Source organism: Centroberyx gerrardi, chromosome 21, assembly GCF_048128805.1.
Source record: "Centroberyx gerrardi isolate f3 chromosome 21, fCenGer3.hap1.cur.20231027, whole genome shotgun sequence".
NCBI lineage: Eukaryota > Metazoa > Chordata > Actinopteri > Beryciformes > Berycidae > Centroberyx > Centroberyx gerrardi.
Window position 1 is genome coordinate 10,664,635 of NC_136017.1, and position 26,429 is coordinate 10,691,063.

General features: G+C 41.8%; 3 protein-coding genes across 4 annotated transcripts; 1 reads left to right on the forward strand and 2 right to left on the reverse strand.

Annotated features, from left to right (window-relative positions):
• The first annotated feature begins 720 nt into the window (after positions 1 to 720).
• dzip1 (DAZ interacting zinc finger protein 1) lies at positions 721 to 15,542 on the forward strand. Of its 2 annotated transcripts, none has more exons than XM_071903044.2 (18): positions 721 to 781; positions 1,477 to 1,647; positions 2,361 to 2,960; positions 4,675 to 4,759; positions 5,749 to 5,864; positions 6,123 to 6,281; positions 7,062 to 7,199; positions 7,294 to 7,356; positions 7,502 to 7,618; positions 7,973 to 8,021; positions 8,124 to 8,174; positions 8,990 to 9,165; positions 9,724 to 9,922; positions 10,390 to 10,522; positions 11,313 to 11,677; positions 11,997 to 12,118; positions 12,890 to 13,055; positions 13,965 to 15,542. In XM_071903044.2, exons 2-18 carry the CDS (start codon positions 1,645 to 1,647, stop codon positions 14,045 to 14,047), a joined length of 2,625 nt encoding a protein of 874 aa, XP_071759145.2. In that variant the 5' UTR covers positions 721 to 781; positions 1,477 to 1,644; the 3' UTR covers positions 14,048 to 15,542. The 2 variants fall into 2 exon arrangements, with proteins under 2 accessions (XP_071759145.2, XP_078147219.1); XM_078291093.1 differs by having other exon boundaries at positions 754 to 781; positions 1,542 to 1,647.
• A 154-nt stretch (positions 15,543 to 15,696) lies between these two features.
• On the reverse strand, positions 15,697 to 17,778 carry LOC139914662 (claudin-10-like). The gene is made up of 5 exons (XM_071903023.2): positions 17,547 to 17,778; positions 16,908 to 17,069; positions 16,716 to 16,797; positions 16,414 to 16,521; positions 15,697 to 16,056 (listed from the first exon to the last, which is right to left on the reverse strand). Exons 1-5 carry the CDS (start codon positions 17,776 to 17,778, stop codon positions 15,861 to 15,863), a joined length of 780 nt encoding a protein of 259 aa, XP_071759124.1. The 3' UTR covers positions 15,697 to 15,860.
• A 5,615-nt stretch (positions 17,779 to 23,393) lies between these two features.
• Positions 23,394 to 26,371, reverse strand: LOC139914661 (claudin-10-like). Its single transcript, XM_071903022.2, has 5 exons — positions 26,017 to 26,371; positions 25,661 to 25,822; positions 25,481 to 25,562; positions 25,174 to 25,281; positions 23,394 to 24,788 (listed from the first exon to the last, which is right to left on the reverse strand). Exons 1-5 carry the CDS (start codon positions 26,246 to 26,248, stop codon positions 24,593 to 24,595), a joined length of 780 nt encoding a protein of 259 aa, XP_071759123.1. The 5' UTR covers positions 26,249 to 26,371; the 3' UTR covers positions 23,394 to 24,592.
• Between the last annotated feature and the right edge of the window lie 58 nt (positions 26,372 to 26,429).

The window sequence follows — 26,429 nt, forward strand, 5'->3', positions numbered from 1 at the left end:
TAATTTTGCCTTGATAGATATCATTCCAAGTTGTGTTATACATTTTGTGCTTGAGTCATTTTTAGCGGCTATATATACCGACTCTTGTACAGGATACGATGAAACTGTACTGATCTGAAATTGGGACGGGTAAGCAGCAAATAGTAACCTAATGATAGGATACAGCAATAAAAATAAAAGGAAGAAAAGTAGAGAAATGAGAATATGTCAAAATAGTGGATGTTTAAACATAATGAACTACAGCATGGGGGCATGCAAAATAAAAGCAGAACAAAAGAAAAATATGTGCAACATGGAAATATAACCGAAATATGAATATATGATATATGCTTTATATTACAAATTATAAAAATATGAGAATATGAAGAAACAAAACGTGCATTTACGGAACAACGGCATATTTACAGGCTGTGCAAAACGTGCCTGTGTTCATGCTAACAGATTTACAGGCATATGACTATAAATTTGAAAAGGACATTTTGCAAAAAAACAAAAACAATATTTTAATTTACTAAAGATTCCTCCTTAAATGCATTTTTATTATTATTTTCTAAGTGGTACTTTTTATTACTCGAAAACCGTTCAGACGTTTGCCAATTAGGGTTTTACTTTGAAAGTTACTACCGGAAGTTATATTTTTATTCTAGCAAGTTTGACACTGGTCTGTTCGTGAGCAGGGATTTAGGAATGTGGAACCAGCAGCTACGTCACCCTCAATATGCTTGGGGTCCCGTCGTCGGAAAACTACCTAAAGCTATGAATTTCTAACTTCAACACTGTGGTAAGTTGTTATAACACTGCCGGGAGACGTAAAACTAAAAATGCAGCAATACTCCACATTGTTGGTGATGTGCATGCTGTTTTAATTTAACTCGCAGTCAAATTTTAGCTCAACACGTTGACAAAAAAATGTCCGTTAGCTAGCCAGGCAAGAGGGATGTTGAAAGAGTCGTTGCGAGCCATGGCATTACAAGCTAGCTGGCGCTTTACATACAGAGTTTACAAGAAATGGTAACTCTAACGTTTTCTGATGCGAAGTTAGTCCACTGAAACTTGTCTTTACAGTGGACGTGATGGGACATCAAGATTTCGTCTTCCCAAACAAGTTCAAGCATGCGTCCTATTGTTGGGGTTGAGGTCAAGCAAGGGGAGAAAAGCCTGTCCCAACTTGAAACGATTGTTTAGGAAACGTGGTGCCGTGAGATTAACTATGTGTATTTACTGTTAGCAAGGCAACTATAGCTATACCAACACTGAACGCTTGCTGACTGACTTGCATGCAAGTTAGGTTGCCTTTCATTCAGTTTTACATACCGTCCAGAGCGTGTGCGTACGTTTTTTTTTTATCCATAACAAGCTGTGAAATGCATTGTACGGGTTATCTTCTATCTATCTATCAAGATACAGCACTTCCTCACTTTGTAGGGAAACATTTGCTGATTGCCTGCAGTGTTTTGATAACATTTCTCTCCCCAGGGAGCCCCCCCTCCTCTCTTTCGCTGAACTGGGACGCTCGTCTCTGTCTCCATGGTAACGTGCAGGACGCCCTTCCCTCGGTGTTGTCGCGTTGAGCTGAAAGAGGCGGAACCGTTAAGGAACGACTGGTCCTGCGGTTTCTTCCCATAGAGGCGAAATCAATCGAAGATGGTAAGGAGAGCACGGCTTCATCAGGACAGCAGCAGAATTAGGTAGATGATCGAGCCTGTGTGCTTTGGTTGACTGAAAGTGATGGAATGATTGCTCCTGTGTGAATGCTGTTCGTTGAATTTTTCTTTCTCTCTTACCGTGATTGTGTGGTGTGTGTGAGGCGTTTGACGCTAGTGTGAAGCATGCAGGCTTGCAGAATCTGTGTCCTAATTAGTGGGCTAGCTGTAGGCTAGCCATGAAATTTGTCATTATGTCTTCTTATTGTAGCTTCTTATTTCTTCACTTATGATTTTTTGTTATTATTCAGCTTCTTCCTTTTATGCCAAAAACATCTGCGTTATCTCCTCCCACATACTTTATGCTAGAAACTCGTTCAAGTTTCATCTTGTAGCATATGTTTGGAATTCTGTTTGCTTGTATTCAACTCTTTTTGATCCAATTTTTACTTTTTAAAATATTTAACCAACTGTTTTCCAACAAAGCCAACACACACTAATGATGGAATGTTCAGATGGGAGCAGAGCAGGTGATGTCACCAACTGACACTCTGGCCCCACCATAAACATATTTTACAGCACTACAAACATCAATTTTAAAATGATTGAGAGAGAGAGTAGTAGTACCACTACTACTGTGTACAGCTAGCCCACACATTTTCTCCAGGAAATGTAGCTTTCTAGTTGAAGAGTTAAAATGTCTCTCATCTGTTTCAGCCATTTCACGACGGAGTATACTACCCCTATACCAGTGAGAGCCAGGGGACCCACTCGTCAGCAGGGATCCCGTCCCTCCTGAATTCCCCACTCAGCCATCCCTCCTCCAACGGACATTCTGTGCCTCAGACCGGCATGACTCCCCCCAGCAGCTCCTCCGCCATGGCGCCCTTCAAGTTCCGCCCGCGGAGGGAGAGCGTGGACTGGCGGCGCATCAGTGCGGTGGATGTGGACCTGGTGGTCAGCCAGCTGGATGTGAACGCCCTCCAGGAGTACATCAACACAGTGACCTTCTGCAGCTTGGAGGGCGAGCGCTGCCAGCGCTGCCAGAGCCCCGTGGACCCGGTTGTGGTCAAACTCTTCCGGCTGGCCCAGCTCACGGTGGAGTGGCTCCTCTACTGCCAGGAATTTCTGTCCCTCAACCTGCGTGCGGCCGAGGAGGGGCTGGCGGCCGCCGGCAGGGAGCGCGAGCAGCTCCTGGCCCGGCAGAAGAAGCAGGAGGAGAAGGAGAAGGCGCTGACCGCGGAGCTTAAGCAGAGGAAGAAGTTCATTCGCACCCAGCAGTCCATGCTCGCTCCACGGATCATGAGCAGCCATAAGGTACTGTTGACACGCTAAGCGCTCACTCTCTAGGGGGTATCGGTTACCATTTGCATTGCACGTATGGCAAGCAGACAGTCGGCCCCCAGTACCCCCACCCCCTCACCCCTCCTCAGGGCCCCCCTCTCTGTCATTGTTCCCAAGCGTTATTCACAGCTCCGGCTTTGTGCATTTGTCATCAGGATTTGGAAGGAAAAAAAGGATATAGCTGAAGGTCTAAGCCTTAATCACAGCCATAATCAAAATTTTTGTTTTGGAAATGGTTGTTTTGTATTGTAAAACCTGTAATGGCCCAATAATTTGGTACAGTTATAATATAATAATAAGCGTTGTTTTCACACTCAAAGAAAAGGATTTAGAGCTGCAGACCAGATGGTGTCATGTGGTGGCAATTAGTGTTTTTTTAATCCACTTACAAAAGGGTGACAAGAGCAGTCATCAAGATGACTGGCTGACTCACACCTCCCCCACCCTCATATGTATGCGTGTCCTCTCAGTGAATTTAGTACTCAGCATTGTTGAAGACATTTTTTTTGTAAATAGTTACATGTAGGATAGTCGTGGTTTTATCATTTGGAGCCCTTTGCCTGTAAATATAGTCTTTGTTAGGTAGCATAGCTTACCAGCCAATAGGTTATTTATAGCACAAATTCAAGACGGAGATGTGCCCCATGTTCTTGAAGTGTGCGGCTGCTGCTGACCTGGCCAAGCGGTTGCCAAGGCAACAGCTGTAGTGTGTCATGACAGAGCGCGGTTGCTAGGTGTGCACTAGCAGCTCAGCTAACAGAAGCGTTGATAGCCGAGCTCTCAGCAGCTCAATAATTGATAGAGAAGCCATGTGTGTCCTTCTACGACCTTTGGCATTTGTTGTAGGTTATGTTAACGTTTCCATATCTTAACCAAATCACCCCATTTGTTTCTACAAAATAGATGTTTGTTAGAGAGTGTAATATACACAGAATCCCTTTCTTTGAGTGACTAGACCCATGCTAATTTAATTTCACTCCCAATTTCCAAAGTTATTCCAAACCAGTAATGTGATTGTACCACTCAAAGACCTACTTATTGTAGCGTCACACCTCTCCATGCGACATGGTTGACTTTCCAGTCTTTGCTACCATATGTTGCTACATGATATCAGTAGCAACCAGTTTAACATTGAATGAAGTCACAAGCGCAGTGAGCGGCAGTGTTAAATGTAGCGTGTGATGTGAGTGTGTCTGTATGGCAGAGACCGCGTCTATTCCAGCTCTTGACTGTGTCAGTGAGCTGGAGTGAGGTGACGCCTGCCGCAGGGAGCAAATCAACATCACTCACGCTATCTGTCTGCTTGGAAACACATGCCTGAACTCAGTGGATGCTCCTGTGTGAAGCGTAATCAGCCTCTCTGTTGTTGACCTGATTTGAATGCTTGCTCAATGATTTGTGGCCAGTTGTTACCATTATTAAGATTGCAATGTAAAAAATATAGAGGAGAAGAGGATGCCTAATTTAGTATGAAATTTTATCAAATATTGACAGAACTCACTGATATATGTTCACCTGAATTTGTGTCTCTTTGAAGAATGAGAATCATCATATTTAATACAGTGAGAAAGAAAATATCTAAGAGTATTAGTATTGATATAGTGAATTGTGATTGCTGGGATTGCTTTCTTTGTGAAAAATGTACACGGTGATATATTAATACCTATCTTTTTTATTTTTCCTTTAGTGTCCACATTGTGATAAATCCTTCCTCAATTCCTCCTTTCTCCAGAGTCACATGCAACGCCGCCACCCTGATGAATATGAGATCCGTAAGTCAACCAGTCTTAAAGATTTTAGGAGAGAGAGGGAGAGAGAGTGAGATTGCATAAGAAAATGTGGGAGTCAGATAAGTCACTTGCACATCGATAAAATGTTCAAGGAGAAAGATGCATTATAGAGTTTATGGGTATGATCACACCTACAGTTTATATCCTTTGGTCCAAACAATAAGGGAAAAGTTTACTTAATAGTTGCATTTTTCTATTAGGTTTGTGTAGGTTCACACTGCCCAATAACAAGTAAACCAGGGCTTGCACATAAAAGTCACATGAACTCACAAATACTGTAGCTCGTTTATTGGAGTTTTAGTAATGTGTCATCATCCCACAAGGTTAGAGATAACCGATGGCTATTAGATGTCAACATCCATCTCCTTATACCCATTAAAGCACATGTTTTGGGCTGTTTCCTGTAGTTGGTTCAGATTAAGTTCTTACTCCTAACAAACTGCGCTGCAGTTCTCCTGGAAGAGGACTGAGACCCACATTGTCAGGCAGTCAAGATGTGGTGATTTGGTGCCAACAGAGATTGAATGGCATTGTTCTCACCTGCCCAAACAAACCAAACTAAAGGAGAGTAAACTGCTCCCAACATGCTTGGTTTGAACGTGCCATAAGGAAGAAAGTAGATAGAGAGAGTACCTTGTTCCAAAATGACATAAAATATCCACCATGTGAACAGTCTTGCAAATTTCCTGCCGACATGAAAGCAAAACTTATCTTTGGAGCTATTTAGATTATTAGCTTTTTAAAAAGCTTTTCTTACCAAATACTACCAAGAGCATTTTGGATGATGGACTCTTCAATATTTCCACTACTGAGTGATGAATTTCAAGAATCATTTTTCATAATGGATATGACATGATGGAATGAAACCCTTCATATTCACCTGTGAAACTGATTCTACATTACATTGTCACGCACCTTATCTCTGTTTGTTTTTTTCTTGTTTTTCCATCATTGATCATCCTGTCTTCCAGATTTACGGTCAGACAGCGAGAAGAAATCTCACAACGAGAGCCTCAAGGCGGAGATCCATAGTCTGAAGGAGCAGCTTGTTCAGCAGCAACAGGCCCTGCAAGCCAAAACAGTTCAGGTAGGAAAACAAGACCAGAGCGCACCTGCTACATTGATGTGTTATCATTAACCCTAGTAAGACCATATAACCTAAAGTTTAATGCAATTGATCAGATGACTTACATTTTGAAATTTGCTTTTGAGTAATCCTAAAAACCAACAACAATGACTTCGCCATATAAAAAAAAAAAAACTGCATATTTAATCACTGCCTTCATGCCAGCCAGTAGTATGGCTCATAGTTAGTGATGAAGCTTGATTTTTCTTCTGATTCCAGGAAAAAGAGCAGCAGTCCATGTACAAGGACCTTCAGAGAGAACTGGACCGCTTTAAGGCCGAGGAGTTGGCCCGCATGGACAGAAAGATAGAAGACAGCAGGGACGGCATCCGCAGGGAGATGGAATTTCTCTACAGCCGAAATCTTCAGGCTCGTAATGTATGAAATGGATTCTTGGATAACACGTTTAGTAACTTCTTAATAAATGCTGGAGCACTTATTAGGGAACTTATTGTTTATTGACATGAATTTTATTTTGATCCTTCAGGGTATGTGTCCTTTATTCATACCTTTTTTACTATTTAATGTATTTATTTTCATTCATTCACTCATTATGTCAAATACCCCAACGTACCTTTACAATCAATTCACATATAGCTCTAGTATACATACATACCCCACTAGACATGCCACTCAGGGCCGCTTCTTCATCCCCAAAGCTAGAACCAACTCCATGAAACCAACAGTAGAATTCAGAGCCATGGCTGCATGGAACTCACATATTACTCAGGCAAACTAACTTTAAAAAAACAGCTAAGGAATTATCTTACAGCGAAACGCCTCTCCAAAAACTGAAAATTAATAATAAATCATGATGATACAAAATAATATGAGACAGAACTAGAATCATATCAGAAGCATTTTTTTTTCATTTTCTGTCTTTTTTCTTTTTGATTTAACTTTTTTGTCGATTTGTGATATTTTAATTTTTCTTTTGTCCCCTCTCTCCTTTCTCTGTGGACTGAACAGACTGTTGTAGAATAGCACAAAGTCTAAGCAATGTAATGAAAATGTACTGTACTGAAATAGTGAAGTGCAATGAAAGCAAATGTTACGTTTTATGTCCTGTTTTATGTTTTGTGTGGACCCCAGGAAGCGTAGCTGTTACATTGTGCACAGCTAATGGGGATCCTAATATAACCAATAAACAATTCACAGGAAGCAAATCAGTGTCAGACGACCAAGAGCGATAGAGCAGCCAGCCCTGTACACCGGCAGGCAGAGAGAGACCTGGACAACTTCAAAGAGATGCACACGCAAGCCATCCAAAAGCTGGAACAGCAAGTCAACAAACAGGTCAGTTCAGTAGGGAAGCAATATTGTAATAGCTAGAACTGAATGGCAAGAGATTTTAACTGCAGCCTAACATGCTTACAATATTCTCTTCTAGGATAGAAAATGGGAATCCAGAATGCAAAAAATCAAGACTCAGCACGACTCTGAAAAGAATCAGGTATCTATGGATATTTGTCATTATCATTTCATTATAGCATCTGTAAGTCAAGCAAGTATCCATTCACACAGAGCACCACTGCCCCAACATGCGTTTGTTACAAATGAGCCACCTGACAATGAATCCTCCTCCCATTTTCTTCCAGTTGTTGAATGAGCTGAGCAAAATGCAGTCGTCTGTGTCTGAGGACCAGAGACTGAGGGAGGAGATGGGAAGGAGGCTGCAGGAGAGGGAGCACACCATCGTGACTCTGAGGGAGCAGGTTAGCACAGATTCATACACACACACACACTCAATCACTCATCACCGCCCAGTGCAGTTTTGTGGAAAGGAAGTAAGGCGGATGGTCAGCCCTTGTTCAGGATATCCTGTATTTGCACCACAGGCTGAGATTGTGTTTATAGTGACATGGTGATACTGTACAATTGTGATGGCCATGCTGCATAGGAAGCCAAGGTTGCATTTCTCTGAAATAGCTCCACTTTTTCTCTGAACATACAATTCACCGTACATTTCAGTGATTGAAAACTGATATTGGTTGACATGCACTACATGTAAAGCTACATTTTGTGAAACATGTCGTGTACAGTGTGATGATTTTTCTTTCATCTTGCAGATAAAAACCATTTCCTCAAATCCACCCACCAAAATAGTTGAGGTACCAGGTATGGATTCATCTTCAATTAGTTTTGATCAGATTGCATCTCTTTTTCACTTTAGGCAACTGCATCTCTGATCTTAACGTATTGATCTTACTCTGTTTTCAGCGATTTTCACTGCACCAGCACCAGAGCCTAAACCAAAGAGAGTTGTACTTGGTAAGTTACCAGTTGTAATCGGTATAGATAAGAGTAATAATAAAAAACAAAATCTTCTCGCCCCCCCATGCGCTTACTTGCATGGAGGATTTCCACACCCACTCATTAATGCTGTTCTCAACAACAAATTCATAAGAAATGTAAACCAGCACTACAGTCCACAGCACAGTATTTTTGTCCCCATCTCTGAACTCCTATTTCATCTAACTCCTTCACCTCACATTTGACCTCCTGTGCTGTTCGATTAGAGGAGCCCCCCTCTGCTCTTAAGCTGGATCCTATACAGGAGCTGTCAGAAGAGGAGAAAGGTAAAACAGATGCTCAAACCAGCAGAGCCTGTTGACTGTATGCTTTCTGCATGGATTCATCAGTCTGTTCTGGTCGGGTTTTTCCTCAAGCATCTTGGGACTAAGATCATCTTAGTCACCACTGACATGGAAAGGAATTAAGATGACCTTAGTACTATGAAGCTTTGTGGGAAACCAGGCCCTGGTCTGTGACCGTCTGTGATGCCTGCCATGTCAGCGTCAAATAATCATTATGTGGAGTCCATCCGCCATCTTGTTGCCATCTCTGTGGCAAATAAACACATAGACATTCTCCTCTTCTGCCTGCCCCACCGCAGTCAAATCACCCCCTTCTAGCTGTACTGAGCTATTGACGGAGCCTGCAGCATGGAGCTTGCTAAGAAAATTGGCAAATATGCATGTTGATGTCCTCCTCATTTTCATCTTTCTCATATTTGCCCTTTCCACCTATGATTGAACCCTGATTCATGATAAGTGGCTGATTAAGTGACAAGTTTTCTTTTACAGACTCAAGCAGCATCTCTGAGAGGAGGCCAGTGGATAAGAAGCCAGAGCCCACACCGGAGAGGAAACAGAGGGTGACCACCAGCGCTCTGAGGAGGAACCCCAACATCAAGAAAGAGCTGCGCCCAGCGCTGGAGCAAGCACTTACTGAGAAGCTGGAGGACCTGGGGGTCAAGGCTGTACGCAACATACTTCTCTCTCTCTCTCTCTCTCTCTCTCTCTCTCTCTCTCCCTCTTAAAGTTCTTAAACATAGATAACTTTAAGGAGGGATCAGTGACGTTATGACATTTATTTACATTAGATCTAAAAAAAAAAATACCCTACAATGTTCTTTTGATTAAACACATTAATACAACTCATTTGGTCACCAGTGACTGAGATTCTACATCTTTTCTACATTGTGGCAAACCTAAAGGCTTCAACAGATCAGTTTTTAAATCCAGACCTGAGTCAAACTCAAACCCAAAATACTGAAATAGTATTTGCAAATACTTGTTACTTTACAAATATAATACAAACACATTACAAATACAGTTGAATCTATGATCTTAATGTATTGACCCCATCTATCTGGTACTCAAAGAATTTAAAGACAAATGCTTAGAATTCTTTCCATTTGCAATTTGACTCATGTCTGGTTACATCGATTAAGCGGTGGGGTTGCACTGCTATTTAATTGGAACAGACAACCAAGAGACATTTCCATTTCATTTCCAATCTCCCTACCTATCCTCAGGATCAGCGTGGTCTGAAGAACAAGGAGTGCAGTTCCATCATGGCCAAGGTGCGTTCAGAGCGGGAGAGAATTGCGAGGGAGATGCCAGACTACTGGCGCCACCGGGAGGAGCTAGCCAACATCGTGGAGCGGAAGCTGAGGGGTCGGAGGAGAGGCAGCGACCCGGAGCTACAGGCCAAAGCCAAGCACTTAGTTCAAGGTACTTTCCAGGGCTGGGTTATCCAAAAGCCTCTTGGCAGCTGACAGCATCTTTCGAAATCCTTACCTGTCCTCAGGCCGCTAGTAACCACACTGTGGTGCTACTATGCTTTAGTGAATTTGAGCTTGCTTATTGTGAGCTGTAGCGCTAATGAATTTGCCTTAGTGGCTCCTTACATTTATGTTTATGGGTGACGGCTTGGCCTTAAAAGTTTTGCTGTTGCACATTGACAGAGTCTATGTTGTTTCACCAGTCTAATTGTATTAATTGTTTGTGACTGTGGTTACATCAAACATGTCAGTCTAATCTATGTAAACCTTTAACTGTAAACCCTAATCTGCTTGCTACATGAGCCCACATAAGCCGACTTAGGGTTTGAGATCTCTATTGACACACACTCAGTGGCTGATCCACTAATTGTGTTGTTTATATTATGTGTGTGTGTCTGTTTTTTTGTCTGTTTGTAGTGACTCAGAATAGACCTCGGTCCAGCAGCCTGCCCTCTAGAGTGACCCAGGTGATGTCTGGACCTCCAGGCAAACAGCCCAAGACCCCCCAGCCGGCACCAAGGACCAAGACCGTCCTGACCTCCACACCCAAGTATGGAAAACTCAAGGGTCTAATCTCTGAGTAAAACTATTTCCAGACCTTTGATTTTTGTTTCTTGTCATTCTTCATAGATATATAATCCAGGTGTAAATGAATCCAAGACACATTGAAGAGCTTATCACCCAAACCCCTTCCAAAGGTGGTCAGAGATTCATTCACCTGTCCACATTCAACTGTGTTAACAGAAATAAATGTTTTCTAGCTGATCCAACGAGGAAGTGCAGGCAAAGCAAACAGATAAGGCAACACAGATAGTAACTTTAATAAAAATGGATAGTCATGATACTAGTGGATAGAGAACAGGTGTGACCAGGTTCCTGCTGTGAATTTGGCCTTACAAAACTTTTAATTGTATGACCTCAGCTGCATAAAACTACCTTCTCTTCAGTCAGACTTTGTCTGCGGTATACCTGTTGTCTAAGACGACTTTTCCTATGTTTTATGCTTCTGACAACATGATTGTACCAGTGCTCATTATATGTTTAAAGGATTTAAATTTTACAAGGGGAAGTGAAGAGCATTTTGAGAGAACAAAGTGCATTTTGGGAAAGAACAGATTTCAATGTGGGCATGGGAGTAATATCAGGAAAAGAAATGTATTAATATCAGGAGTAAATGTAAAATGTCAGTCTTATCTAGGTACAAATCCAGATACAACACATGTTAATGCCAGGTGTAAAGGGCATTGTAAAGTGCATAGCTATATATGATTTTAAAAAAAACAAACAAACAAGAAGGTTTGGTGTGTTGTATCATGAAATAAAGTCCTGTGTTTCTTCAGGACACCTCCTTTCAGTTCAGATGAAGAGTCTGAAGAAGAGGACACAGACATGGAGGAGGAACAACCTCAAAAGCATCGTCAGGAGCAGTGGGGCAAATCATCCCAGCCCAAACCACACCAGGCCACCCTGGTCCAGATCAGGGCCAGTCCGGTCCAGGCGAGGCAGACTGTAGCCAAGCACTCACCGCCCTCCAACCCCCAGCTGTCCAGGGGACCAGTGAGTGTTGTGGCCAAGACAGCAGTCACTACGATGGAGAGCAATGAGGAGTGGTCAGAAGTCAGCGAGATGGAGGAGATCGACCCCAGGCAGCTCCCGAGCTACAGAGACCAGAACGGCAACGTGGACAAGAGAAACTATGGTAAAGGTGAGTTTAATAGCCTTTAGCTTAGGTGCAATAATCTCATAAATTAATTTAGTTGTCCCTCTTCAAAATTGCCAGCTCATAGCATGCTTCAAAGTAATTAAAAGTAAACTGAAAATAAGAATGATTGATAATAATGAATAATCGTCATAACAAAGTAAAATTATTTGTTTTGTTACACTTATTTCAGGCTTGGAAATGTCATTCATTTCATCACTTGTATATTTAAATCACTGACCTTAGACCAATTTGAGACCTACCATGGAGACAGTATTCATTTAAGCCACATTTATGTATTTTATTTATTATCTTTTCCCTTTAGAGAACAAAATAAATGACATGGCCAGGAGGGTGGAGAAGCAGTTTGTAGAGAGAGTGGCAAAGAAACCAGCAGGGGGCGTGAGCATCTTACCAGAGAGGAAGGATGAGGTTCAGGACCTCACGGTGAGGTTTTCACATGACCTGGCTTTGGTATACATCATTGCCAGTACACCCACCTTTTCAATCTAATTTTTCAAGCTAATTTTAGTCTTTTTTATGAATTCATAGTATACAGTAAAGTAAGTATGATGACAGATAAAGCTGCTCTCAAAATGTTGTTGTTCTAGTGCGTTTCTACCTGACTACAGACTGAAACCTTTAGTTTACACATCTATTTTTGTTAACACTACATCTCTAATTATTGGGTTTAGAGTTGTTCCTTCCTGACCTGAAAAATAAAACTGTGGTTACAACGCAGAAAAGCAGGATAAAATAAATTAATAAGCCACGAGAGAGACACTGTTAGGCATGACGCAAAACCCTCTTAGATGTCCTAAAATCCCTGTAAATCAGCATTAAATGGTTTATTGCTTTTATAAAACCGTGGTAAGACACCATTGTTTTTAAAAAGATGCCTATATTCAGGGAATCTCTTATTTTTTTATCATTTATAATGAAGTGCTAGTTTTCTGCCTAGCAATAAAGTCCTTTAAGAGCAACTCAACAAAATGAGTCCCGGCATAATTGGTGCTTAGCATTAACTGTTGTGCAGTCATAGGTGTGCATTTATTGACTATTTTACAACAACTTTGAAGGTTACAGCCAATCAGAAGTGAGGACCGGAAATATCTGTTTTATACAATGTGCGGTGCTCGGGCATTTCAATGCACCTCTCTGTGCTCTTCCTTAACCCATCTAATCTAACCACTGTTCCTGTACTGTATGTGGTCTCAGTACACAGACCTAGAGGAGAGCAGTGAGTGGATTGTCTCCTCCCTGGAGGACGCTGCTGGACAGGAAATGTCTAAACCGGGCCAGGGCTCCGGACCGCTGAGGAAGAGCCTGGACTCACCCAGCACCAGCGTCTGGGGAACCTCCACAGGCAAGGGACACAAATCAGGTCAGTGCCATAGTCCTTACTGCAGCCTTGCTCACTGCTCATTAGTTCAGCTGATAGACCAATATCAACACCTCTACTACACCTCTACCAACAGTGTAGAATTGATCAGGTTCATTTTCAATTTGATTATGCAGGCAGCGTAGCGCTAAGCCTAGTCCTGCACCCTATTCCAAAGCCCTGTCCACTCCCAGAATCCACTCCATGTCCCTTTATGTAAAATGGCTCTGCCTTCCCGAAGTCCGCACCGCATTTTCCTACTCACCCTTGCCTTGCTCTCACAGACCGCGACAGTGAGAGAGACAGACTCCGGTCCGTGAGCATCTCTGTCAGTTTGTCTAACTTTCTCCTTGAGTGTTGTACAATTTGTTCTTCTTTCCATCATCGTAGTGTAGGAGATTTTCAGTCTATGCTTTACAGCGACATGCCAAGTAAGAGGAGGGCAGCAGACATCCGCCATTTATTTTGCAACTAGTAAGTAGCTAGAGATAGTAGGCATTGTAGTTCACCATGCAGTACATTCTATACTAAACATTATAGGAAACAGACTTACTGTTAGATAGGTTGAAGTAGAATTGGGAATAACAGACTTTAAATCTAGAATTGTTCACGAAAATTAAAATACCAGAAAAATGCAATTTGAAGAAGTTATTGAATTTGATAAAAGTCATAGATTACCTACTACCCCTTTGTGAATGGCTCTTATTTGGATAGTTATGCCATGATATATGGACAATTGTTCTGTAAGTGCAACTGTATTCTTTTTGGGTATGCTTAGCAATACGGCCAGATGATGATAATCTTCATTGTATTTAGATTTTTCTAGCTGTGGGGGCAGTTTGCTAGCTATGTGGGCCACCGCAGTTAAATGAATGTAAAGGAAACACTGCTGTGTTGTCTTGTGCCTCCCAGGTCTAACTGAAGCTGGAACAGGCAGCACACTGAAGAGCAGCCTGATCTCCCTCAGCGACATCAGTGACTCTGAGGACATCTAGCAATAAAAACTCTATATATTATAATAAAGGCTTTATTTGTAAAGTAAGTTTTCAAAAACAGTTTTTCAGGTTTTTCAAAGTACTGATCAGAAAGAAATAAAATGAAATACAAATAAACAATATAAAATAAACAATACAATAAAATACAATAAAACAGGTTTAAAAAGATGAAAGAAACATGAAAGGTTTAGAATGATGAGCCATTCTGACATTATATGGTGAACTGTTCCATAGTTTGGGGGCCAAAGCTGCAAATGCTTGTCTGAGCTTAGTTGGAGAGACAGCTAAAAGGCCTTGGTCTGACGATCGAAGACACCTTGAAGTATGGTAGGGCTTTAAAAGATCAACAATACATATCGGAACTCAGCCATACAAGGCCGAGTAGAAAGTAGAAAGAATTTTAAAATCGATTCTAAAACATACTGGGAGGCAGTATAAAGAGACAGCAGTAAAATGAGCAGACCGTCTAGTCTTAGCTGTAGTCGATTTAAGGACGAGTATAGCAATGACTAAGCTACTGTGGGGTCCTACACAGCACAGGCCCCACGCCCCACTACCTCTCCTCTGCAGACTGTTAAACCACACACACCCTCCACAATGAGTCATGCAAATAAAAAATGCATTACAGTAATCTAAACGGGATTTGACAAAGGCATGAATAACTTTCTACGTGTCTTGAAATGATCTTGGCAGTGATTTTAGCAATATTCCTGAGATGAAAGAAGCATGATTGGACCAGTTTTGTAAGCGGAGCAATGGAATCTAGAGCAGACAAGCACAGGTTTTTAGCAATTCAGACTGTTGTTTGGGAGTGTCATTTGTTCCAAATGGTTGATAATCCTGTCAATGTCAGGATGGGATTTCATCATGTCTGGCACTATATCTGCAATGTTTCGCACTTTGGCTCCGGGGAGAAAGATTGCATGCACCCTTTTTACTCTTAGGTCCCTAATAATCGACACTCTGCAGCTGGTGAGGTGGTGTAGCGCTACACCCAGCAGAGACGTAGACAAAGACCTCAATCTATTGCTCTAACATCAACATGCCAAATAGCCAAGTCACTTTCAGAGACAAATATTTCATTATTTGGAAGATGAGAGGTGCTCGTCAAAGGGATTTTCTCTGTTCAAGATTCAATAGAAATTGTTTAGTGTACAGAAAATATGACCATAGGTTGAATATTTAGACTGAAATAGCCTATTTTTTTATTTTTCAGTTTCACCTTATGCCTTGTGCCAACCATCCATCCTCACCTTCTCCTAGGCCTTTTGGAACTTTTCTGTGTTCATTTTTTATACAGAATCTGTTAGAATCATTTTACATTCAATGAAATACAATATTGTGCTCCAAGTGAGGAGTACTACGGCAATAAAACATTTTGAGGTACTGTATTTAGTTTGTGTCAAATTTTGTACATGAAATTTGTACATGTGTTGAAAGGAGCAATGAGATGTAATTTTGTACAGAACATATTTATACAAGCAATAAAAGATTTTTTTGTGGAATAAGTACTAGTTCATTTTATGAAGTTGAAATGTTTCACATAAAACACAAATTTTCACATAAAACAAAATTACGCATTTTAAAAAGTTTGCGCAGTCACAGGTTTCCTCTCCATACAAATTTCTTATTTACAACAAGCAAGACAACTAAAGAACTATTTTTTTTCACATGTCAAGTTACCCTTTCTTCCTTTGTGCACACCTCCAAGCTCTGCTTTAATACAGGATTCAAATTTCCAGCCATGCACGACTTGTTTAAGTCTTTTCCTTTGTAACTGAGTCACTTTCTCAGCTCTGAGTTCCCCTTTGGTTCAGACGAAGTCGTCCCTGCTGAAGGTCCTGCTGGTCTTTGATGTAGCTCTAGTTGTCCTGCTCTTCCTGCTGTTTCTGCCTTCGTAGAACAGCGGTGGCACCAGCATCACTCTGGATGAGGAAGCTGGCAGCATGTAGGTTCGTCTGGTCCGGGCCGTGGCATAGGATGCTGGCCTGCGTGGCTTTTTCTGGGAACTGATATGAGAATAGTAGGAATTCATCAGGGAAGTATTAAACATTTATCCCAATTAATAAATGCTGCCCTACAAAAACGAACAGCAGTAACTGCTTTTTGAGTGTTTTCAAAATCAAAGATAATGAGTAAGGTTTGGATTTCATATCAGCAAAAATACCCAAGAATGCTATTAACAATGTACGGTCCACTTCTGTACCAACATCACTTTAGGTGGGAAAGGAGATAAATGAAGTATTTTTTCTCAGTTTCACTATTCATGCAGTTACTGCTCTTTGGCTTTGTAGGGCAGAATAGTTAGGGCCATAGATAATATTATATAAGGTGTGAGTGATGTGGGAGGTTTTGGATAGATTTACGTTGAGTGGAGACCCTCTCTCCCAGAGAAGTAGCACAGCACCGACCCTCCACCGATGAGAAGGATAGAGCCTCCCCAGCCAATGAAAACTGCAGCTCCCAGTTCAAATCTGAACAGGAAATTATTGAATTACTGTATATAAGTGAGTTGGAGCATTTTGATTTTCTGCAATTGTTTTGTTAGCGTTTTATCCCTCAGACATGGTCAAATTTGACCTCCATTTATAATCTCAACTTAATTTTCAGAGACCTTGTCATTATATTCATAGTGTTAGCAAAATATACTAATTTCAAAAGTACTCACTTCAGTGCCATGAAATTTGGATCCATAAATTCTGTTATGATTTTGTTGCCCCACCAGGAGTAGGTGATCATACCACAGAATCCTAGGAGAGAATATATGATACTGTAAGCATCTTCAGTGTAGTGTATATTTCACACATGGACAAGAAAACACTGTTTAATATTCTTGGAAAATATCAAAAAACATTCTTGCCTGAAACGAGGTAGGTTACACCACCTGCAAAGGTCACCCTTGCATTGGCAATCTCTGAACCGCCTATTTTAGTGCATTTCATCCCTATCAGTGTGAGGACTGCTGCAAAGAAGCCGGTGATGACGGCACAGATTGCCAGGGCTCTGCAGGCATGTAGGAAGGCTGGAAGAGAGATGAAACTATGGATTGGCTGGAGATGCTACCTACTGATTGCTTTGTTTGACAAAGTCCTGTTGAGATGATTATTTTTACAGAAAAGGTAAAAGTTAAAAAGGTTTGAGACAAAAGACATCCCATGAAATATGCGATTAAATTAAAGATATTAAATTCAATGCCTAAGCAGTTATATGAGTCTCCAGTAACTAGTGCCTCACACAGTCTTTATATTATCCAAATAAATTATCTTCCTCACCGTGGAACTCTTATCTGATCTGTAAATTAAAATAGCACAGCAGCTTTTACTAGTGGCATCTGGGTTTTTTCAGAAAATAAAACCTCAGACAATCTCAGACAACCAGGTACTGGTTTTCCTCAAAGCACACAGTCCACAGATCATTTGTTCCATTTTAAGACGGTAGCTGAATGAAGTTGATGTTAGTGCTAAATGCTAAGGGGTAAACCCAACCCAGAATATCCTACCAGGCAGGGCCAGCATGGAGGGGTAGTTCTTGCAGTCGGAGACGCCCGTGCTGTCCATGATGCAGTCCTTCCACAGGTTGGAGTAGGAGACAGGGGTGGTGAGGGCGATGCTGCTCATCTCAGAGAAGGTCCAGTACTCTGTGGGAAGAGTGGAACACACCAGGAACCAGCCGCACAGACAGGACACAAAGCAGCCGATCTCGATGTACATCACCACTGTCCTGTACTTCATGGTGTCTGGTGCCCTATCTCACTCCAAAACAACCAAACCTTGGAGGTGGAGATTAAAAGCTAAAAAGATCTGTACAGAAAGAGTTCCAGCTTTGAGAATTTCTGATGATCTCTCTAACACATTACTGATGTGCAGGTGTCAGGCCAGTGGTGTGGATGTTAGTTTTATATCTGAGCTTATCATTTAGACTTTTGCGAAGTAAGCATCTCTTATCAGCAAAAATGATACCCATGAATGCTACTAAACAATGTACCTTCCACTTCTGTACCAACATTACTTTAGTTGGAGATAAATGATGACCTACTTCTACTGTTGACCTAGTTTTACTGCAGTTACTGTTCTTTTGCTTTGTAGGGCAAAATAGTCAGGGACAAAGATATAGATAATATCACATAAGGTATTGCACAGGTTTGAGTGAAGTGGGAGATTTTCAATGAAAACTGCAGCTCCCAGTTCAAATCTGAACAGTAATTATTGATGTATATAAATGAGTTGTGGCGATATGATTTTCTGCAATTGTTTTATTATCATTTTATCCCTCAGATGCAGTTGCATCCGTCTCCATCATTTATTGCAATAATTAAAAAATGTAAATTTGATTTACAGGGACCTTGTAATTCTATTCAGTGTTGCACTCAATGCACTCATTTCAAAAGCAAAATTACTCGCTTCTGTGCCCTCAAATTTGGATCCAAAAATTCTGTTACAACTCTGTTGCCCCACCAGGAGTAGGTGATCATACCACAGAATCCTAGAAGAAAATATGGCATACTGTAAGCATCTTCAGTGTAGTGTATATTTCACACATGGAAAAGAAAACAATAATGTTTAATATTGTTGAAAAATATGAAAAAAAATGTTCTTACCTGAAACTAGGTCATCCTTGCACTGCACCCTTGAACAGTTTTGCCAAGTAAGCATCTTATTTTCAAGGAGTCAGGAGGATAGGAAACTGTGTCAAGGATGACGTGTTGCTGGTTTTTGCTACCATTGCAGTAAGACACAAACAACTACACTAGACAGTCATTTCAGTATCATTTCAGTGTGAAATATTCGGTCGTTGCCTTCATACTGTAAAATTTACCTAAGTCTACTTAAAACTTTGTTTGCAAATACTGAATACTAGTTTCATTTTGAAATCTCCAGGCACAACGGTATATTGAAATAGCATTTCAGTCATTTTAAGGACCACTTGACCAATTTTCAACCTTATCTCTTTGTACTTTGTAGCCCGCACAAATGGGGCCTATGATTAATCGTGTGACTTATATAAACATTGAGGGTGGCTGGACAACTGAGCGGGCCCTGGCATTCAATGAGAAGCTGCCAGACAAGCCAGCAGGGCCAGTCAGACTTAGCTTTGCCTAAGCAGATACAATGTGGATATGCAAACTGCTGAGCTGGTCGGGTATCTGCTCTCTGCGTGGGCAGTGTAGGATATAAACTTCATAGTATGTGTGACTTGGTAGTGTTTAGATGTAGTGTGTAACTTAATGTTCTGAATAGAAAGGGACATTGATGGTAGAGTGTGATGTAAACTAGTGTTGTTGATAACTAGGTACAGGTGACAGCGACAGTAGTGTAGTAGACTTGGGTCTGCTGAGTCTGGGCAAAGAGGGGGGTGTTTCTGGGACGCTGGAATACACTGTTGAATCTTCTTGAGGTGTCGTGGGCCTAATTCAACGAAACATCAGTGAAGGAGGGTGCCCACTTGATAACCCCAATGATTTGCTTACACTCACCCTGAAACTAGAGTAGGTAGCTGGTGAATGTTGCTGCCTGTCTTATGGTGCTGTAGATTTATGACGATGTAGCCTGATGTTTTCTATGGTACTCATTGGTATGGTAGTGTATCATTCTGTTAAACTCTGAATTGGGCCTCCATATGAATGCTCACCATGAATTATTGCACAAGGGATATTAACATAATATCCTGTGTATTGATAAATGCACCATTACACTTGTCAATACACTCTGTATCTCAGATGGCAGACTTCACCACCCCAAAACATACACCCGATGATGCACAGGCTGAGCAGTAGCAGTCACCTCTCTATGCCAGAGATTTCCCTCTACACAAGATGGTACTGAATAGTGGCTCACAAGTCCCAGAATACGATAGTTCTATCAATACTAGTTAGCCAATCAATCTGACTTATTAGCAAAATATTACTCAAGAAAAAAGGGACAGTTACATGGCAAACATCACTCTAGTGCATCGCTGCAACCCAACAAAGTGAATCAGAACCTTATTGTTCAAAGGGGATTCTCACACCAATTTATACAAAGCTTTTAAAATTCATGTGGCACGCTCAAAGTATATCAAAATTTTGATTGCAGTGGGATAAACTGGTAGTAAGGGCTTGTTGGCGTGAAACGAGGGGGAAGTTGGGTGAGTTCGGCTTGCTCAATTATTAGACATAATAAACACATACAAAGATAAAATCCAAATTCTAAAATGACGAGGCAGGTTACTCAAAAACAGTGTCTATGGTTCCTTCGCTCGGGCCCATCAAGCAATTCCAAGTGTAACGCTGCCAAAGTGTCTCTATGAATGTAGAGAGGGTGTTTGTAGAGAGGGTACTTAACTGAAAGGGGTGAGTCACAACCTCACCCCTCTCTGGCAATCCAGCGAGGCCTCCTCTCTCACAGCACCAGTTCAACAAGCTTAGTTCGTGTGGTGTGGCTCAGCCGCCCGGTTGGAAGATCCATGGCCCTCCAGGCGATGCAGTCAGAGGCTGGCTAGGGTACACCGCTGCCACATGCTTTCCCACTCCGAAGCTCCATCTCCTCTCTGAGTCTTGGTCGGTGTTGCCCCTTCCTCGAACTACACCTTTAAAAAAGAGAAAAAAGGCCAAGACACACCAGCCCTCCTTGTAATAGGCCACAGCTGCCAGCTCTTTGCTTAATTAGGCCTCCCATCTAAACAGTCATGGGTTACAACCTTACATAAGTCATGTTCCATTGGCTATTCATATCTGACCCGCTACACAAGAACATAGTGAGGGTGAGACGGTGGGTTGTAAGGATGCTTTCTTGACCTTAGAGGCCTTTGATGAAGGTATAACTGAGAGTGAGAGAGTAGAGGAGCATGATGAGCTGGTCAGTAATTTGGAGAAGAAATGAATTCCGTTGAGGTACACTTTTGTGATTGGAACTCTAATAGACAATGAAGAGTGAGCATGGGAGATGAAGCTGGTCAAAGTAATGAGGTCAAAAGATGGGAAACTGAGGTTGAAATGATTGTGTAAGGGGCGGTAGCATTCGCAAGCTGTCCAGCAGGAAGAAAGAGTGTCAGGAGCGATGTTATTTATTATATCGCATAGGTTTCAAACAAATTGAACTGAATTTCTGAAACATGAAACCAGACAGAGAGTCAACGATGTAATTAGAATGTCCGGGGACGTATGCAGCGTGGAGGTTGAACTGATGCGTAACTGATAACCAGGTAAGATGGCGGATGAAGGGCATGATCTCAGCTGAGTTAGAGCAGCCTTTGTTGATGATATCTATGGTTGTGAGATTGTAGGAATGATTTGATTTCTTTGACCATTCATGTCCCCACAAGAGGGTGGCAATGATGATTGGCTATATTTCATGAAGTGCTGAAGAGGGGCAACGAGCACCTTGAGAGAGCAGTGAGAACTCAGGTGGCCATTTGGCTGAGAACCATGTGCGTCGATAAGTCCCCAAAACCGGCAGAGGGACAGCATCTGTGTAGAGCTGGATGTCGTCTGGATGTGTGAGATGGTCATTGATGAAAAACGTAATGCTGTTCTAGTTGGTGAGGTGTTGCCAGAGACGGAGTTCTGAATGATTTGTAACGCATAGTTGAGGTGGCCCAGCAGCGAGAGCGGTTGGCACTTGGTGCAGTGTGGAGCAAGGAGAAAATTTGGCAGGAGTAGGTTAATTTAGCTGAGCTTTTCAACTGGAACCGAAGTTTGGAAGGAGACTGTGTTGAGAGTTACGCAGAGGAACTCCAGGGAGGTAGAGGAGCCTTTGGTTTTCTCCGTAGACAAAGTGACACAGAGATCTGAGAAAATGAAAGTTTTGTTGTGAGTCTGTGTGCTGGGGGAGAAGAGGAAGGAGATATGAGGAAGTCATCAAGGAGATGAATGAAATATGGAATTGTGTGGTTGTTAATGAGAATCCAACATAATGCCTCAGAGAGCGTGGCAAAAAGCTTGGAGCTGAACTGGAACTTTTGCAGCTGAATTTGAGCCTTACAGCAAAGTAGTTTTCAATAGGCCCTTTTACGAGAATCTGCAGTAGCGCCAGAAATCTGGATGAATTTGTAGGACCTTAAATGCACTAGTTATGTCTGCCTTGGATAGCCATATATGTTTGCTAGCAAGTATAATGAGGGAAATTGTCCGAAATACGTAACTTGAGTAATTTAAACCCCACCACCTGTTGTACTCTATAGAATGTGACATCACCCAGCACAAAGACCAGCCAATAGCATTTGGCCAGTTCAGTACCCTACTTTTCACCATTAGGTGTCAGGCTTCACCACAGATTTGGGTGGGGTTTAGTTACTCTTTAAGATGTCTTCACTTGTATGTGACTGCCATGAGGAGCTAAAAGACATAATCTGTTTCTTACTGGCTCATTTTCTTGTTGCAATACCGAGAACACCGATAAGGAATATTGTGAATGGTGGATGTTTGAAGGGGCCAATCATGAATGCCTTTTCAACTTCTTTGGACGGTAGTGAGTCAACGCTCTCGGGATCATTGATGGCTGACTGGAGGTTATTGTGGACCTAGGACCACACACAGAGAACTCGCACAAACAGGAATGCTGGACAAGTGGGCATATAAAGGAGATGACATATTGAGGTGTGGTCCTTCTGTAGATTCTGTTATCGAGAATTTGATTCTGTTCATCTGCCTCTATGCACTGCCTCTTGGTACCTATGTCCTGTCGGACTAGAACTTAGCTTTATGGCACTTACTCTCATTCTCTCCTGACTAGATCCTTGCTTGTGTTGTATTAAAATCTCATGTGTACGTCGCTTTGGATAAAAGTGTCTGCCAAATGGGAAATTGTAATTGTGAGAATGTGACCAGGAGGGCCACAAGGCAGGTATATCTGAAAACACCAGCCTGGGAGTTTCACCCAAGAATTCTAAACCACTATACATATTATAACATAGGCTCTTTCCTGAAAGGAGGAGCAGAGGCATGGTTTTCAAAGTGCAAGAATAAAAGGATTTATTTAAAAAGAGTGAATTTAATGGCTGTGGCTGCAAGAAAAGGGAGCCCAGGTACAAAAAGTAAACAATTTATTTAACAATGTTAAAAGTTCAACAAGCTTTAGATATAAGAAAAGAGGTAGCTGCTACAGAGGGGAAATACCAGTCAAGAGGAGTGTTTGGTTGCCTGAAGGGGCGATTAAGGGGATATCCCAGGGAGTGAATTCCTTAAGGCCACACATGAAGGTCAAAACCAAAACGCACGCACGGCAAAAGGTAAAGTGTAGTATTCATAGGACACAAGCATGGAGGTGACTGGGAAGGGAACCGCCCCCCTAACACAACAACTGCCCCCCTTGCTCCTGGCCACGCCCGGTCTGCAGCCACAGACACACACAAATAGAATTACTACTGGCAGTTGGTTTGGTGCAACTGTTTAATAACTACAGGGATAAAAGTACAATGAATCTAAATGGCAGACAGTTAAACAGCAGGTGAATAACAGTTTAGAATAGGCAAAATACTAAACAAAGTCTAAAACCGGGGTAAACAGCTGGCAAATCTAAAAGGGAACAAGTAAATGCATACCGTTGATAACACATGTCCACGGTTTCCAGTAATGACCACTTGATGGCAGAGCCATCCTACTTTCACACAGGTGGAGGATATACCTCCGGGGCTGTTTGGGCCATAAGCCTATTACCCTATGCTGTCACCTCACTCCAGCCAACAAGCAATCATTGAGCAATCATTGAGGTTACGTAGTGGCAAGTGGGGAATCAAGCATGTACTCCAATTGAGATACTGTATGAGGTACTGTATGTAGTTTGTTTGTGTCAAATTTTGTACCTGCAATTTGTAAAGCCTTCATGTGTTGAAAGTAGTGTGACAGCCCTCCCACTCTGTGTGCTTCCTGGTTGTGTTTCTGTTGCAGGTGATTGACAGGCAGAGTGGGAGTGTCCCTGATAATGTGGGGCACCTGGGATGGGTGGATCCCAGGTTATTTAAGACGGCTGCTCTCTCTCCCTCACTCTTTCTTTCTCCTCTCCACCCTTTTGGATGGTTTGAGCTTATGCTCCCCTTTTTGGTTCTTTTCTTTCACCATACAACACCCCCACACCACACTTCACACTCACCCAGGCATTGCATTCACTACTGATGTTACAGACTTACACCCTTATTCTCATTTTTGATAATTTATTTATTTAGGTTATAATAAATATTTTGTGACATGTGTGGTCTCCCCTTTTTGTCAAGTCTATTGAGCCTGGGCTGTGACAGTAGCAATGAGATGTATTTTTGAGATGCAGCCAATAACAGATTTTTTTTGTGGAAAACATACTAATTGTTCATTTTATGAAGTTGAAATGTTTCACAGAAAACACAAATTACAATCAAAACACATTAAAAAGTTTGCAGACAGAAGTTTCCTCTCAACACAAATTTCTTATTTACAAGTAGGGCAACCAAAGAAAGATTTTCTTTCACATGTCAAGTTCTTCCTTTGTACACACCTCCAAGCTCTGCTTTAATAACAGGATTCACATTTCCAGCCATGCACGACTTTCTTTGCCTTTGTAACCAATTCACTTCCTCAGCTCTGAGTTCCCCTTTGGCTCAGACGAAGTCGTCCCTGCTGAAGGTCCTGCTGGTCTTTGATGTAGCTCTAGTTGTCCTGCTCTTCCTGCTGTTTCTGCCTTCGTAGAACAGCGGTGGCACCAGCGTCACTCTGGATGAGGAAGCTGGCAGCATGTAGGTTCGTCTGGTCCGGGCCGTGGCATAGGATGCTGGCCTGCGTGGCTTTTTCTGGGAACTGATATGAGAAGTAGAAGGAATTCATGAGATTCTGAGGGAAATATTCAACATTTATCCCAATTAATAAATGCTGCCCTACAAAAAACGAACAGCCGTAACTGCTTTTTGTGTTTTCAGAATCAAAGACAATGAGTAAGGTTTGGATTTCATATCAGCAAAAATACCCAAGAATGCTATTAACTATGTACGGTCCACATCTGTACCAACAACACTTTAGATGGGACAGGAGATACATTTTTAAGTATTTTTTCTCAGTTTCACTATTCATGCAGTTACTGCTCTTTGGCTTTGTAGGGCAGAATAGTTAGGGCCATAGATATAGGTAATATTATATAAGGTATAGCACAGGTGTGAGTGATGTGGGAGGTTTTGGATAGATTTACGTTGAGTGGAGACCCTCTCTTCCAGAGAAGTAGCTCAGCACCGACCCTCCAGCGATGAGAAGGATAGAGCCTCCCCAGCCAATGAAAACTGCAGCTCCCAGTTCAAATCTGAACAGGAAATTATTGATGTATATAAGTGAGTTGGAGCATTTTGATTTTCTGCAATTATTTTCTTACTGTTTTATCCCTCAGACATGGTCAGATGTGACCCTCTCCATTTATACATTCATCAATTTTATTTACAGAGACCTTGTCATTATATTCATAGTGTTCAAAATTCACTCATTTCAAAAGCAAAAGTACTCACTTCTGTGCCCTGAAATTTGGATCCAAAAATTCTGTTATGACTCTGCCGCCCCACCAGGAGTAGGTGATCATACCACATAATCCTAGAGGAGAATATATGATACTGTAAGAATCCTCAGTGTAGTGTATATTTCACACATAATATAATATTTTTGAAAAACATTAAAAAAAACATTCTTACCTGAAACGAGGTAGGTTACACCACCTGCAAAGGTTACCCTTGCATTGGCAATCTCTGAACCGCCTATTTTAGTGCATTTCATCCCTACCAGTGTGAGGACGCCTGCAAAGAAGCCGGTGATGACGGCACAGACTGCCAGGGCTCTGCAGGCATGTAGGAAGGCTGGAAGACAGATGATTATATTATCCAAACAAGTTACCTTTCTCACTGTGGAACTTACTTAAATACCACAGCAACTTTTACTTGTGAGATCTGGGAAAAGTGTTGCTATCATTACAGCCTCACTCTTTCAGATAAAGTTTAAGGCGATGTTAGCACTAAGATGCTGAGGGTAAACCCAAACCAGAATATCCTACCAGGCAGGGCCAGCATGGAGGGATAGTCCTTGCAGTCAGAGACCCCCGTTGTATCTGAAATGCAGTCCTTCCACAGGTTGGAATAGTAGTTGGAGGTGGTCAGGACAATGCTGCCCACCTCAGAGAAGGTCCAGTACTCTGTGGGCAGAGTGGAACACACCAGGATCCAGCCGCCCACACAGGACACAAAACAGCCGATCTCGATGTACATCATCACTGTCCTGTACTTCATGGTGTCTGGTGCCCTATCTCACTCCAAAACAACCAAACCCTCTGAAATCTTTTGGAAATGAAGAACTAAAAAGATCTGCTGCACAGAAAGTGTGTAAACTTGCAGCTTTGAGAACTTCTGACTGTGGAAAACTGAACAAAGCTCTATCTACCACATCGCTGATGCATAGGTGTGGATGTTA

Bases quoted from the DNA above. Each gene is read 5' to 3' on its own strand.
- dzip1 (XM_071903044.2), top strand. The intron at 5,865-6,122 runs GTAGGAAAACAA...TTCTGATTCCAG, and splicing joins TGCAAGCCAAAACAGTTCAG to GAAAAAGAGCAGCAGTCCAT. The intron at 7,200-7,293 runs GTCAGTTCAGTA...ATTCTCTTCTAG, and splicing joins AACAGCAAGTCAACAAACAG to GATAGAAAATGGGAATCCAG.
- LOC139914661 (XM_071903022.2), bottom strand. From the start codon at position 26,248: ATGAAGTACAGGACAGTGATGATGTACATCGAGATCGGCTGTTTTGTG. The intron at 25,563-25,660 runs GTAAGAATGTTT...ATTCTCCTCTAG, and splicing joins TGTAACCTACCTCGTTTCAG to GATTATGTGGTATGATCACC. The intron at 24,789-25,173 runs GTAAATCTATCC...TTCTCATATCAG, and splicing joins AGAGAGGGTCTCCACTCAAC to TTCCCAGAAAAAGCCACGCA.
- LOC139914662 (XM_071903023.2), bottom strand. From the start codon at position 17,778: ATGAAGTACAGGACAGTGGTGATGTACATCGAGATCGGCTGCTTTGTG. The intron at 16,798-16,907 runs GCAAGAATGTTT...ATTCTCTCCTAG, and splicing joins TGTAACCTACCTCGTTTCAG to GATTCTGTGGTATGATCACC. The intron at 16,522-16,715 runs GTGAGTACTTTT...TTTCCTGTTCAG, and splicing joins CCAAATTTCATGGCACTGAA to ATTTGAACTGGGAGCTGCAG.